Source organism: Harmonia axyridis, chromosome X (assembly GCF_914767665.1).
Source record: "Harmonia axyridis chromosome X, icHarAxyr1.1, whole genome shotgun sequence".
NCBI lineage: Eukaryota > Metazoa > Arthropoda > Insecta > Coleoptera > Coccinellidae > Harmonia > Harmonia axyridis.
In genome coordinates, this window is record NC_059508.1 from 9224630 (window position 1) to 9239035 (window position 14406).

The window sequence follows — 14406 nt, forward strand, 5'->3', positions numbered from 1 at the left end:
GAAAATTTTACTGAGAGAGTTTATGGCTGGATTTGCTTCAAAATTTGATATCATGAGGAAATCTTGATGAATATCATCGATTTGCCATCAGGTAATTACTAGGAGGACTGTGAACTACTGTGAAACGATATCCAGCATTTTGTGGAATTTAATTTTTTGAAAAAAAGGTTGGACACGGAGGACTTTCAAAATTTGATATGAAGGAGAATTTTCGATTCTAAATACTCACTTATTCTTGTTTTGTATGGTTAAATTGATAAAATCTCAATATTAAATATAAAATGACTTGTATATTACTCAGTACATTACAACTTTCAGCTTCAAGTAGCGATGATTGATAATTAATTACTTTGAATTCTGGCTCTGGAGTTTCCAAAAGTGGGAATTGTTGTTATACCACAGAGTAATCTGTGGTTATACTTTGCGGTGTCAGTTATGAAACATTTCATATCTCATCGTTATACCTACATAGTCTTCTCTTGCGTTAGTGTGGACATCCTTGGATGTTTCTCAACAGGTGTGGTCCTCACAATCTTCGTAGGGGTGGGGACATATCTCATGAATTACCATAATTCTTCCTAAATTTTAAAAATAATTGGTTGACCACCGTGTATTGGATTGAAAATATTTTTTAATGAAAACTTTTCGGCCTACCACCCACATTTCGAATTTTTTCTAGCATCCGAGAACAAGCGATCGCAGCGCCAAATTTTCAGTTCATTTTGACCAACTTTTGCGGAAAAAGGCTGAACTAACGCAAGAATCACCTACTAAATTGATGCCTTGAAAATTTCATGGATCTAGACCTAGGAAATTTTTCGAATATTTTGAAGTATTTTTTTTTTTCTGGTAGATTACGATATTATTTTGGAATATGCGGACATGAAGTAATTTCATTTTATTCAATTGATTTGGATTATCTATTTTCCTCAAAAATTCGAATGGATAGAGTTAGAGACGAATCCTCTAGTTGGAGGAGAGTCAATCGCATGTTTCGAAATACATTCAATTCCTATGCGAATATCATTGGCATAGGAAATTTTTTGAACTGGTTTTTTTCTGGTGGAGTTCGTATTTATAGGATTTCCCTCACACATTTTCAACGATTTTATGGAATTCCATTAATAATAGTATGATTTTCATTCATTTTCATCATAGTTGTCCATCAAAACTTGGAATCTGATGCTAGAGATTCTCAAATTTTCGGATAAATTTTGTTACTCCAATAATAGGCCGCACTATGTATTTCGAAACATGCGATTGACTCTCCTCCAACTAGTCCAACTAGAGGATTCGTCTCTATGAGAACTCTCTCCATTCGATAGATTCTGGTAGATTAATCACGATATTATTTTGGAATATGCGGACATGAAGTAATTTCATTTTATTCAATTGAATTGGATTATCGATTTTCCTCAAAAAAATTCGAATTATAGGTCTATGATGTTATTATAGGTCTATGGTTTAAAACGACAAAATGACTTCTTTGGCGCCACCTACTGCGAATAGAGGTAACTGAGAAATCGATACACAAACCGTAGTTTTCTTCTCATATTTTCACAGTTCACCTGTATGCGATTTGGAAACTAGCGCTGACATATTTTGTGATTTGAGTTTGAGAGTCTACCAGGTGGAAGGCAACAATTAAGGTTGTTAATGGTTGAAATTTTGTTGACCCATCTCGAGTGAAATCACACCAGGGAAATCTGTTTTACTTTGGTGCATTGCTACTGAATAATAAAGTGTTCCCTTATATAATTTTCTTCCATTCGTTTGGGAACACCTCTGCTAAGAACTTCTTTGTCCTACAAAAGAAGTTAAATTTGGTATGTTTTTCTTTATATACCTCTTTCCTAAAATGGTGGTTCTTCTGTAATTTCCTTTATGGGTTCATATTATTGAATATTTCATCTTATTTTTCTGTTTGCATTAAGAATATGAAAATGCATGCGGCGCAGTCGAATGAGGATAACGTTTTAGATTGTGAAAACGGTTCATATTATGGTGAAAATGGCAATGTAAATAATGGAATTGCTGAATATGGGCCCTCTGGGGAAGATGTATTTTCAGAGTATTTATGGATGGAAAATGAGGAAGAATTCGATAAAGAGGTATTTGTTTTCTCAAAGTGTATTTTTGACAAATTTTTCGAAAGTATATTTTTTTAAGGTCATGCAACGTCTTGAGGAAGAAGCCCTGATGGAACAGTGTATTGAGGCTATGTTAGCCGATGAAACTTCTGATTCTGTATCCAGTTCAGGTAGAGGAGTTCAAGGAAGAAGTAGTAACGAGTGAGTTATTTTTTAAAGGCAATATTCAATTTATGTTGCAGATGTTGTTTGATTTTTCGAAATTATTTAATTTCAACAGGAATACCCTAATATATATATAGAAAGAATATCATATGACCTAGATTTTCAATATTTATTTCACAATAAATGTTTCATTTGGCTGACCTACTTTGAAAAATTAACCATGAGTTGCAACTTCAATGAAGGTTATGCTTTTTTGTGAGAACCGTGGATACCTATTGTTTTTCTATCGTCTTAAAATACTAAATATATCCCACTATTAGTTTATTTAATCAAAAGTTGATTATCAATTATTGGTTTCTGAATTTATTCCTCGTTTCTTTGAATAGCCAAATTAAATATATTTCAAAGTAAAGAACTAGTTATGCAATATCAGGTCTGTATCTTATAAAAAGTTATTTCTAATCAACGTTAATAATACTATTCTTTTTCTGAAATAGATTCTTCACTCAAACTTACGGACTGGAAGAGATTGTATCTCTTATTTCATATTACTCATTTGAGGACATATTCACTTGTAATAGAATATTGTGGTGAAATTAACCTGTTATATTGAGAAAGATGAAGCATTCTTATTCAATTAAAATAATTCTTCATATTATTGATTACTCAATATTACATAATTATTGATTTAGAATATATGTCAACAAGCATATAGCTCATTTTATAATTTACAACTGATATTTTTTTAGACCTACTTGTCCTAGAACAACAAGTAACGACATATCTAGTATGGTCAGTAACTTGAAACTGGATTCAGCGGAGGTGGTAAAAGGAAGTAATCTCAACCCCCTCGCTGCAGAATTCATACCAGGTGCTCGTTCTCCATCCCAGTCCACATCTTAATTCTGTTTGATCCATATTCCATCCCTCCATTTTTGTAAATATAACCGATTTTCACCAACAACTTATAGCTGTACTTTCCTATGAAGTAATATGAATTATTTCTTCCAATTGTGCATAAAAATGACTGGTGAGTAATCACTGATTTGAATGTATAGAATTTGTTAAAGTATTTCTTTCTATTTAGTTATTTCAGTATTATTACATTTTAAATACCTCTCGAACATTGTTTTGTATTATATGCTAATGTTTTCATTTAGAAATCAATCGAATCTCAAATCACTTAATATTTAACTTTTATTTAGATTAAAATCTCTTAATGATTGTTTTTAATCTAGTCTCAAGCCACATTTTTATGCATAATTATTTTCATTTTCAAATCTTATAGTAACAAATAAGGCACGACTTAATGTTTCTCTCGTTTGAAAATTATCAGCATTTTCGATTGGAAGTACTTAAAATTATTCATATGTAGGAAAAATCTCAAAGTGGCAGCTTTGTAAAGTGACTAAATTTGTTTTTATTTATTGAGATTAGTAAAATATAATGGGATTGATCCGTTCTATATATAATTATTTGAAACTGACTTTGTTGGTATTCTTAATTACATGTATTTGTAAAGCAATTGAATTTAACTGGTGATCTTTTTCTTGAATTATATGAATTGTGATACATATTTTCAGTAATACTTGTAATTATATTGAGTTATCTGTATATTTAGAATTTTAAACAGTCTTTAGCATCCACTTATATTGACATAATTATTTAATTTATACTTGAAAAGTGGAAGGTACCGCATAAGATACAGTTTGTCACTTCCAGAGGTGGCCAAATGGAGGTTGAAAATTGGTCATCCAAATAAAATCCTTAAATGTTCTAAATTCCAACAAATATAGATCTCATGTTTATATGAAATAATTGCTACTGTATATCATTTTGCAATGTTTTCTTCAATTTTCAAGTCATTCAACGAAATGTAATATTTAATTGTTTCTTTTTCCTAATGAAAAATATCTATATTGTATGAAGTCATCATGAAAGTGATGTTTTGAAACAGTTATTTACAGTTAGCAATTCAGTAGATAAATCAATCTTGTTTTGTATATCTTGAGGAAAGTCATTAAAAAAAACTATTTAATTATTGAAATGGGTTGGACATTTTTCTTTGATAACCAAATAAAGAATAAAACTGTTCTCGTCACATTCTATTCCACTACAATTCTGAAAATTGTGTGATATTCGGCTGTGCGAGTACCCCAAAAAAAATATATATTACATATATCGTACCTTCTACAATTGGATGAAGCAGTATGAGAAATTGGAAATCCATAAAATGAAATATATTTCTACTCTTATTGGTTTGTCTTTTTGTGTATATAGCATTTAAAAAGAAATTGATTTTTTATAATTGGAATCTCGCAAATGCATCAACTGGCTGATTATTCCATATATATTTTTGGAATTCATAAAAAACCTTGTATTTTAATTGAAAGAAGTAAGTTTCCCTGAATTATAAAAACGTTCTGTGACTTTCATTTATACCTGCGAAAATGCACTGAAATTTCATTAAGATCAATTTTTTCCACATCACTATATTCCTTCATGTAATGTTTCGTTAATCCAAAATAAGTTTAAATAATTCTCATAGATATTAATACTGAGAAGCCGCTATCAATCCAAAAATCTGCTCAAAGGATTTCCTAGATTCATTTGACATATTTTGTTCATCTTTAGGTAATTTTCAAAATTCAATCAAGGGCGTAGATCTTGCTTATCTTGGGGGTGTAATCGAAAATCTTTTCGACTAATATGAGAAAAAAGTTTTGATAACGAAGTTTGAACCAAAAATTACTCAAAATAATAGCATTCTTTGATTTGATTGTTCCTAAACTGCAGGTAGGTACGAATAAAAATGAATAATTTTAAACGAATGTCCTTTACATGGACTCGCAAATGCTTTGTTTTCGAGATACAGGGTGTTTCTTGGTGTCCTACATTTTTGTGATGCATATTACAGTTTATCAATCTTCTTATTCATCACAGTTGACTGGATCTTATAATAATTCGAGGATTATTGAAGAATTGTTTGACATGAAACCATAAAAAATTTCTTTTTACATTTTTCTAAATTACCAGTGGTTCACCAAAGAAAAGTTTTAGTGGAAAGAAACGGGCACTCTTCAAGAAAAATATCACCCTGTAGATTTTCATTCGAAATGAGAATATCACATGATGAAAACTTTAAATAGGAAGATCTTTCCCAAATTTGAGTTGAATATCTTGTGAAGGGAAGGTGCTATAAGAAAAAAATCTTGAATTTTTACATTTGTATCTCGAAAACAAATAGTTATAGGACTTTATTTCTTAAAATGTGGAGGAATCGGTCATTTTCGTTTGTACCTCCAATTTAGGAACACTTGTAGGTATAGTCAATTTAAAACTGATGTCTTTACAAATAAATTGGGGTAATTACCTCAGTACTAATTTTTACGCCCTTGAAGTCAATTAGAAAACTAAGTATTGACCTAAAGGTACATAAATTTGCCGGTATCAGTACGTTTTATAAATTCATGATAAAATTACCTTGAGAGCCACAACAATAGCCTTGTTTGAAATTTTTATATGTACACCTATCTTCGAAATTTGATTGCGATTTTGGCTTTGCTTCCATGGCAAGCAGATAGAGCTGAATATGTATAAGTTATCGGCTTGAATCTATATAATTTGAGGAATGAACTTTACAGGGAAGCACCCTATGTAAAAACGAGTTGTCAAACTAGTTAATGTCACTTTTATATTAAAGCATATATAAATATAATACAGGCATTTAACAATACATATATAATTTCGATAATGTAACTTACGGATGATTTATACCAACAATAATCTTGTTTTCCATATCATGATTCAGAAATCACTTTAATAATTAGATTCACTCAAGTTTTTGGTCGTTCATAACGTGAATAAGCTAGAATATCGAACTCAAATAAGTTTTTATACGTCGTGCTACGAATTGTAATGTAGGCAAACTTAGCCGTAAACACTCTCGCATTACATCTTTATCATCACTAAATTGTTCCCCCTCATCATAACTAATCAGACGGGTATTCCCCTAAACATTGGAAATCTTCGCAATTTGATAATCGCCACGTTTATGATCTCATTATTATTATTATTATTAATCATTAATTTCGTAAGGAATTAGGGGTAAATTTCAAATAAAGAATTTGATCTATTAAATTCTTGACAGAATTAAGCAAAAGCTTTCAGAGTTTTGATATTATAAACTATAATGCAGAAAAGTGGTAAACGAACTGATAGATCAAAGTATAATATCGAAAACTTGAAAACTACTAGTAAGACGCTACAATGTCTGTACAAAATAAAACCATAATTGCCTATTTCCTGCAGACATTGTCAAGTGCAATCAGAAACCATTACACTACCTAATGTAATAGGTTGTGATAAGAAAAAGAGATATTTGGACAGAGCAAGACTAATTTTTCACATCATTACACTATGTATAGTGTAATGGGTTCTAATTACACTGATTAGAAAAAGAGATTACTTTAATTTTAGTCGATATTTGAACAGTGCAAGAGTAATCTTCCACATCATTACACTATGTACTGTAATGGGTTCTGATTACAAAAAGTTATTAATCTACTAGATCTCGATCGCTTTTGAATGCACTGAATCACTCATAAGCACGTATTTTTAATAAAGTCCATTTGGGGTAAGCTTTTTCAGCGCTTCGACACACGAAATTCATTCAAAATACAAAATTTGAGAGATCCTTTTTCAATATTTTTATTCAGTGTGAAAATCTTAAAATAACAAATATAAACTGCAAAATAGCGGACAGTTTTGTTAAGTTGTCGACTAAATTAATTTAGATAATACTTTGATTATTTGGTCCCTTCAGTACACCACAATGAAAATTAAATAGTGATCAGAAGCCAAATATTATGGCTTTTAAAATTCGGAGACGGGGAATCGAAAAATAAATTGTCTTTATCCATTGGAGGAATTTAATATTTTTTTTTATAAAATAACATAAATGGGGCAACAATTCAGTAATAAATATTATAATTCTTACATATACCAAGATACATAAGAATAAAAATGAATTAGGGATTAGTTTGAATAAAAATTCCTAAACTAAACTTGATAATACTTAATGAAATAACAAGATAATAAATATCATTAAAATATACAAGTATCCAACAATGATGAATTTAGCAACATTTATCACATTCAATGGTATTCTATAGAATAGAAAAAAGCACAAGCCTTGACTCTCAATGCATCGTCCTCTAGAGTAATTGGCCGAACCAGTTCATCGTTGAATTCGTACCACCTACAAGAAAAAAAGATCGACTTGAGGCAAACATTACAAAATGAGCAGATAACTCGTAAATATACTAACTGACAAAGAAACTGAAACACCCAGAAGGACCAGTTTAAATTTTTGTTGGTAAAACATGGATAGTATAGCAGGGAGTAAATGATTGAATTTGGAGAAAAAATCGTGAAGGTTTTTCATGTGAACCCTTTTTGTTACTTACTTTTGTTGTGAATTTGAAAGAGGTCGAATTATTGGTCTACGGGAGGCGGGGTTGTCATTTCGAGAAATCGCAAAATCCAAGAAGAATAGGCACCGTACGTCGAAGGGGCACAAATGAAGTTCAAGATCGACGTCTAAGACTTATGGCCTTATGATACCGATTTGCGACAACTCGATCTTTGGCTGATGAGTGGTTAGGAGAACAAGGCCATCCTGTAACTGTCCGAACGGTTTACCGCCGGATAAGGTCTTTTGGACTGCAGCATTATCGACCCCATCTTGTATTACCTCTGACGGTTGAGCATCGCTGGCAACGATTATAATGGTGCAGAGAACATCGAGATTGGAATGTGAAATGGCATCAGGTCGTCTTTTCTGATGAATTTTTATTCTCCTTAGATGCACATGATGGCCGAAGAAGGGTTAGACAACGTCAGGTAGAAAGACGTGAACTTCAGTTTGATGTTGAGCGTCACGTACACCAGACAGTAGGCGTTATGATATGTGGTGATATTGCACATGCAAGTAGGTCATCTTTAGTCTTTATTCGAGGTAACATGACAGAGCTGCGTTACCTTCAAGAAAAAGTGGAGCCATATGTTCTCCCTTACCTTAACCGGCTCAAGAATTCAATATTTCATCAAGATAATGCTCGACCTGATGTTGCCAGAGTTAGTTTAAACTTTTTCGAAGTGACCCATGGCCGCCCAGATCTCCTGATCTTTCGCCCATAGAGCATGTTTGGGACTTCATGGGTAGAAGGCTTGGAAATTTACCCCAGCCCCCACGGACTTTGGCGGCTCTGAGACATGAAGTACAGGTAGCTTGAGGTAGTATCCCTCAAGAAGAAATAGATCAACTTATTGCATCAATTCGTGTTGGGGAGTGTATAGATAATTTCGGTGGACAAACATATTAACAAATTTATAAAAAAAAAATTGTAAACCCTTCGTTTTTTTTCTCCAAATTTCAATCATTTACTCATTTCTATACTGTCTATGTTTTACCAAAAAAATTTTAAATTCAAACAGCTCCTTCTGGGTGTTGCTGTTTTCTTGTCAGTTTGTATACTTTGATTTGGTATTTCATTTCCAAAAAAGATGAAACATTTGAATACTCTTTTCTTAACCTGCTCTAGTTGAATGTCTTGGAAACTCTAGATTTTTTGTTATTATATCTCCGTTAGATCACATACAAATCATAATAACAGAATAACTCACTTAAAATTCGTGAAACAGGCAGCTGTGTAATGTCCAGAAGTCATAGAACCAGAGTGCATTGCAATAGAATTCAAGGTGTAAGTGCATCCTCCAAAATGGAAATTTTTAGTAGGAAAAGACACTCTTGAATCAACTTTCGACACAGATACATTATTATTACGAACTATTTGTTTGTATCTGAAAAACAATATCAATAATTTTCCGATTATTAATATGTTTTCGCGGATTGCCTCACCTTTTCAGGACAATTACCAATATTTCAGGAGCCACAACAACGGTTTTAGAATTTGTCACAGGCTGTTTACATTTAGAACAACAGTAGTCATCAATAATATAATCCTGCATATAATTCCTCATCAAATCTTCAATCCTGAAATCATCCTCTGGTACAGGAAGCATGAATGTACTTTCCATTTCAAACTTGTAAGTTGTTCTGTTGCAATTGTAACAAACTTGAGTTATCCTCAGCTGATGGTAAAAATTATCAGTAAAAATGGATTTCTTTCCTCCCAGCTGATTAAACCAAGCTTGTTGAACAGGAGACATCATATCTGGTTTTTGTATGTCATAAGCACAATCTTCGCTTAGATTATTGAGGAGGAATAAGAAAAATTCCATGCAGTCCTCATGGTTGCCCATTCTGTAGCTTGGTTCAATGGAACATATTTTTTCATAGAAATCGATTGGATTTAATGTTTTAGGGTTATTCGACCATAATGAACGGAAAAGAACAGCTGTTTCTATGATGATTGCATCCGGCTTCCTCCTTACATGGTGGCTATACGAACCAGTGCAGAATAATGCTGCAAGTTGTGGAATATTTCTCATGCACTGGACGACAGTATTCATGTAACATGTGTTTCTAATATTTCTGAGACCAACAAGGCCACCACCATCAGGCTAAAATTTGCAATAATTTCTCAATTCAAATGAAAGTTCCATTCAATTTGATTTTTCGAAAATTTCTTGGTTTGAGCGATCTGAAAATATCTCATTATTGAAGCTGATTCGATGTTCTTTTCCAAAATATTCTCAAATTTTCGAATTATATAAATTTTCTTAAGCATATTAGATCCCAATTAATTTCTATATTTGATACTAGAGTATAATTAAATTTTATATTGAACAGAACAATACAGCACTTCATAAATTCATGACATAATTACAATGAAAATTCAATTAATTGCTATTGTTCAATATAATCAATTTGTATATTCGTCATGGTTGTTATCAATTCTGTTGAATACGATATCATTTTATATTGTAAAAAAAAACGATTGTAACCTTCCTCGCATTGAACAGGTTTTCAGGAATATGGGGGTGTTCCAATAAAATCTTTCATTTGAGATAACACTAGTTAAATCGAAAAGTCACTTTTAGAAACAAACAAAAGTAATACAATAGAAATTCTAGACTACTGGAATGTAATAAAGATATACTGTCAATAATAAGGGAGGATTTTTTTTTCATTTATTTTAATAGAAAATATTTGTGAATGGCTAAAATAACAAAAAACCATGTTTATATAGAAACATTTCCAGTAAATACAGTGAATGTTTCTAAATATGTAGTATATTATTTCCTCTATCTGGGAGAATAACCCATTCAAGTTGTTAAGTCTCATATCATGCTATCGTGATTTTAATACAAATAGTAAGAAATATGTTTTTAATTTTATTCTTTGATTTTTAGTCCTCTCAGATTCTGAAGCAAAAAGAATCAGTGCATTATACAGGGTTAGAACAATTTAGAGGGGCACTACAGGGATATCGAAAACCGTTAGAGATACAGAGTGGATTGAATTAGAAAAAAGTTGTGTTATTTATGGATCAGTGTGTTGGTGTTAATAGATCCAAAATATCTCCAATGGTTCACGAGATATCGCGAAAAAACTGAAAATTGAGATATTCTTTTTTTCTGTCTAACTCATTTGTTTCTGGAGATAACTTCACGATATTCGGTTTGTAGCCATTACCCATTATAGAGATTCTAATGGTGTCGTCAGATTTTTTCTGTTTTCCATTGTTTCAGAGACGCGATATTTTTTTTTCTTATGGATGTCATATTGGTTTTCTTTAGAAAAAAAATTACGAATTCAACAACGTATCACACTCTACAAAAATATCAAGTCTAGATACGCAAATTTGAAGGGTTATTATGTGAAATCATCACTTGACTATCGCGTCTCTGAAACAATGGAAAACAGAAAAAGTCTGAAGACACCATTAATATATTGGATAATGGCTATAAATTGAATTTCGTTAAATTATCTCCAAAAACAAATGAGTTATACAGAAAAAAAAGTTATTCAGGAACCAATGGAGATATTTCGGATCTGTTCACACCAACACACTCTCAACACGCAACTCTTGGTTTACGATATCCCTGTAGTGGCCCTCTGAATAGTTCTTACCCTGTATATAGTTCAAATAGAAAATGCTAAGGCAGCAAATGGACTGAGTTTTTGCTATTTAATTTTTGAATTAAACAAGCAAACAAAATTGCAGGAAGTCGATTTTTTTTTATTGAAGTCTACAGTTCATCATTTGAAATAATGGACCAAAACTGACCTAGGACTAATTCCTTTTCTAGATTATGTTACCCTCAAGTGGAAGTAAAGAATTATTATTATGTATAATTAAATATAATAATGATATTTTATAATAACCCTAACTTACCCTCATAGGAAAAATGTGGGCCATAAAAAAAACTTGTTTCAAGCCAAATCTCATTTCACAAGTATTTTTACTATATCAAATGGTATATCATATCATAATTAAAATGTTAGAAGAGGAGAAGACACCATTAGAAGCTCCTTACCTTCCCCCCTCCACTGTAAGAGGGGGGGTGTCATGTCTACACAATTTGCTTTTCGTGAATTCACTTCATTATAGAATAACCATTTGAATTTCTCCTTTAGGAATACCAGAACAAAAAGCTTTGACAAATATGAGAATAATTTTGTAATATTACACGTAACACCAAATAAATATTACATGATTATTTATTTTTTTACTTCTACTTAGCTCAGTATTTTAAATCATTAGAAAATTAAAGAAATGTGGTTTGAACACAAAATAAATTTTTTTAAATTCCGAATCAAATATAAACCTTTTAGCTTCTTTTATGATGTATTATTAAATATACCAGTAAGATTCTCTGATTTTAAAGATTTCATATTGGATAATTGATGAATTTTTCATGAACTAATATTAACGATTTGGAGAAGAATCTTTCAAACCAAGAATATTTCAAAAATTGAAAGTGTTTGTTTGAAATAACTCAGAAATTTTACTTACATTGAATGTCAGTGGACCATCCATGAGTCGAGATCTTTGAATTAAGTTAATAGGCTTTGTAGCCCTGTTTATCATAGGCCTGTCGATTTTTAAATCTTTCTGGCTTATGTCACTGTCTAAGCTTGGAGTTATTCCCATAGTAGGATCTCCAGCTGCTTTTGGTTTCAGAGCACGAGCTTTTGCTAACACATCTAACCGCTGTTGGGCAATTGTTTGACGAATAAGCATTTGTTGGTCTTCAGTTTTGTCAGTGTCTACAATTCCTTTTGTTTGATCTGCTTTAGAACTTCCCATCTGAGAATCATATTGAGCATATAATTCATATAAGTCTTGAGTTCTATTTTTCTCTTCCGTTAATATTTCAAATTTCTTATCCAAGTCAGCTATACATTTTTCAAGTTCCTTTCGTTTATCAATATCCTGTTCTTCTTTCCATCTATTTTCGGCAACAACAATATCTTTCAAAACAAGTTCACTTTGCTTAGCTAATTCCCTATTCTTCTGAATCAATTCCGCTCTTGTTCCCACATCTTTAGTGGGTTCTACAGAGGCATTCGCTTCTTTGAATGCTATTATTGGTTCCTTTGCTTCCTCAGAGGGATATTGAATATCATCAAGATCCAACAACTCATCCAATTCATCATTCACTTTGTTCATCACAACATTTGGATTTATACAATGAAAAGGGTACTTTTGTCCCCACTCCATGTAGCCACCACTCAATATAATTGGTTTCTGTTTATAAGTTCTATTAGTATCCCACTAAAAGTTTAGAAATTTATCAACATAAAAAAGTTCAAACATATCTGATCCAACTCACATCAACCAATGACGATAAAAGTTTCTCTAGTTTAGTTGCTGCCATGGTTTCTGAAGTACTCTTCCAGTCAAATAAAACAACAATGTCAAAAGTATCTCTTTTTTGCCATACAGGTTTGAATTCCTCAGGTATGACTTCACCAATGCAGTGTGCAGATAATCTAAATCAAAACAACTTCATACAAGCCTAAAACTATGCCATCTACCTTACCCCGACTGAATCACATCATCAGGAACATTGATGACTGTTCCTTCTTTCATTCTCGATTCTTTAAAATCTTTATTAGATCGAGCATCAACAAGTAATATATTGTTTTTGGGATCTTGTAAGGCAAGATACAATGCTTCACACTTAATTTCATTATCTGAAAATTCGATTCAAGCTTATGGTTGTACCAAATTATCAATTTTTCCAATACTCTTTACCGGTCTGACAGTTACCTGGAAATTTCTTAATTGAGGTGGAACTCTCAGATGTCTTCTTGGAAGGTGTAATATTTGATTTATCGTTATCTTCTCTGTTAGAATATCTGAGAGTTAAATCTTTTTGTAAGACCTCCAATTGTCTCCGAGCTTTCTTCAACTGTGTTTCAAATCTTATTTCCATGAACCGTTTGTCATTTATGGTTTTGCAGTATTCTGCATAACATAGCAAAAATCTGTATAAAATGATATATGCTTTTTCTTGATCAATTAAATTGTCTTGGGCGTTTTTGTATAGAATATCCAAATTCTTCATTTTGCTAATGGAAAATTTCTATATAGTAGGTAACACAATTATGTCTGAATTCACATACCTGTCGAAATTGCCATTCTTTTTCAGTGGTATTTCTTTTGCAAGAACATTGAGAGCATCAATGTTATCAGCAATATACAGTTGTTTGCAAGTGACCGTCATTTTTCTTAATCCAACCTGTTAAATTCAATGAAAAAAAAATTTGAATTAAAGGGAAGGCTAATGATAGGAAGAATTCTCAAATAAACTACAATATAATTGAACCTACAAAACCGGCAAGTTTTTACGGAAAAACTAATTTTGTCATCATACTTTCCGACTCAAGTTAACAGTATAACCTCATGAATACAGCGGAATTCAACTGGCCTGACACTATTGTTGTATAGAAATTGATAAGAATTGTATTTATCGATAATTTATAATGATTTACTAATTTACAATTACAATAGCAAATGAGAATGACAATTGACAACTGACCAAAGAAATAATGTCATAGGTTGTCAACATCACATTTGAGCTCTGATAAAATTATAAAAATTGAATGATAATAATATAAGTTATTAATGTATATAATTATAATTACGTTACTAAAAAATTCATAATTCATAAT

The 14406-nt window shown here is 31.6% G+C and overlaps 2 protein-coding genes across 3 annotated transcripts; one reads left to right on the forward strand and one right to left on the reverse strand.

The window, feature by feature from the left end:
- The first annotated feature begins 1564 nt into the window (after positions 1 to 1564).
- On the forward strand, positions 1565 to 4510 carry LOC123686433 (polyadenylate-binding protein-interacting protein 2B). Its single transcript, XM_045626554.1, has 4 exons — positions 1565 to 1826; positions 1935 to 2111; positions 2170 to 2291; positions 3005 to 4510. Exons 2-4 carry the CDS (start codon positions 1938 to 1940, stop codon positions 3156 to 3158), a joined length of 450 nt encoding a protein of 149 aa, XP_045482510.1. The 5' UTR covers positions 1565 to 1826; positions 1935 to 1937; the 3' UTR covers positions 3159 to 4510.
- LOC123686430 (ubiquitin carboxyl-terminal hydrolase 8-like) lies at positions 2847 to 14260 on the reverse strand. Of its 2 annotated transcripts, XR_006748465.1 has the most exons (10): positions 14065 to 14260; positions 13858 to 13973; positions 13502 to 13803; positions 13272 to 13425; positions 13062 to 13221; positions 12242 to 13003; positions 9178 to 9842; positions 8943 to 9119; positions 6020 to 7515; positions 2847 to 3236 (listed from the first exon to the last, which is right to left on the reverse strand). XR_006748465.1 is itself a non-coding variant. In XM_045626546.1 (9 exons), exons 2-9 carry the CDS (start codon positions 13956 to 13958, stop codon positions 7413 to 7415), a joined length of 2424 nt encoding a protein of 807 aa, XP_045482502.1. In that variant the 5' UTR covers positions 13959 to 13973; positions 14109 to 14250; the 3' UTR covers positions 7169 to 7412. The 2 variants fall into 2 exon arrangements, 1 of the variants encoding a protein (XP_045482502.1); XM_045626546.1 differs by lacking the exon at positions 2847 to 3236 and having other exon boundaries at positions 7169 to 7515; positions 14109 to 14250.
- Positions 14261 to 14406: the final 146 nt, after the last annotated feature.

Coding starts and splice junctions, on each gene's coding strand:
- LOC123686430 (XM_045626546.1), bottom strand. CDS start 13,958: ATGACGGTCACTTGCAAACAACTGTATATTGCTGATAACATTGATGCT. Junction 13,222..13,271: donor GATGATGTGATTCAGTCGGG/GTAAGGTAGATG, acceptor GTTTTGATTTAG/ATTATCTGCACACTGCATTG. Junction 7,516..8,942: donor GCCTGTTTCACGAATTTTAA/GTGAGTTATTCT, acceptor TTTTTCTTGTAG/GTGGTACGAATTCAACGATG.
- LOC123686433 (XM_045626554.1), top strand. CDS start 1,938: ATGAAAATGCATGCGGCGCAGTCGAATGAGGATAACGTTTTAGATTGT. Junction 2,112..2,169: donor AGGAAGAATTCGATAAAGAG/GTATTTGTTTTC, acceptor TATTTTTTTAAG/GTCATGCAACGTCTTGAGGA. Junction 2,292..3,004: donor CAAGGAAGAAGTAGTAACGA/GTGAGTTATTTT, acceptor ATATTTTTTTAG/ACCTACTTGTCCTAGAACAA.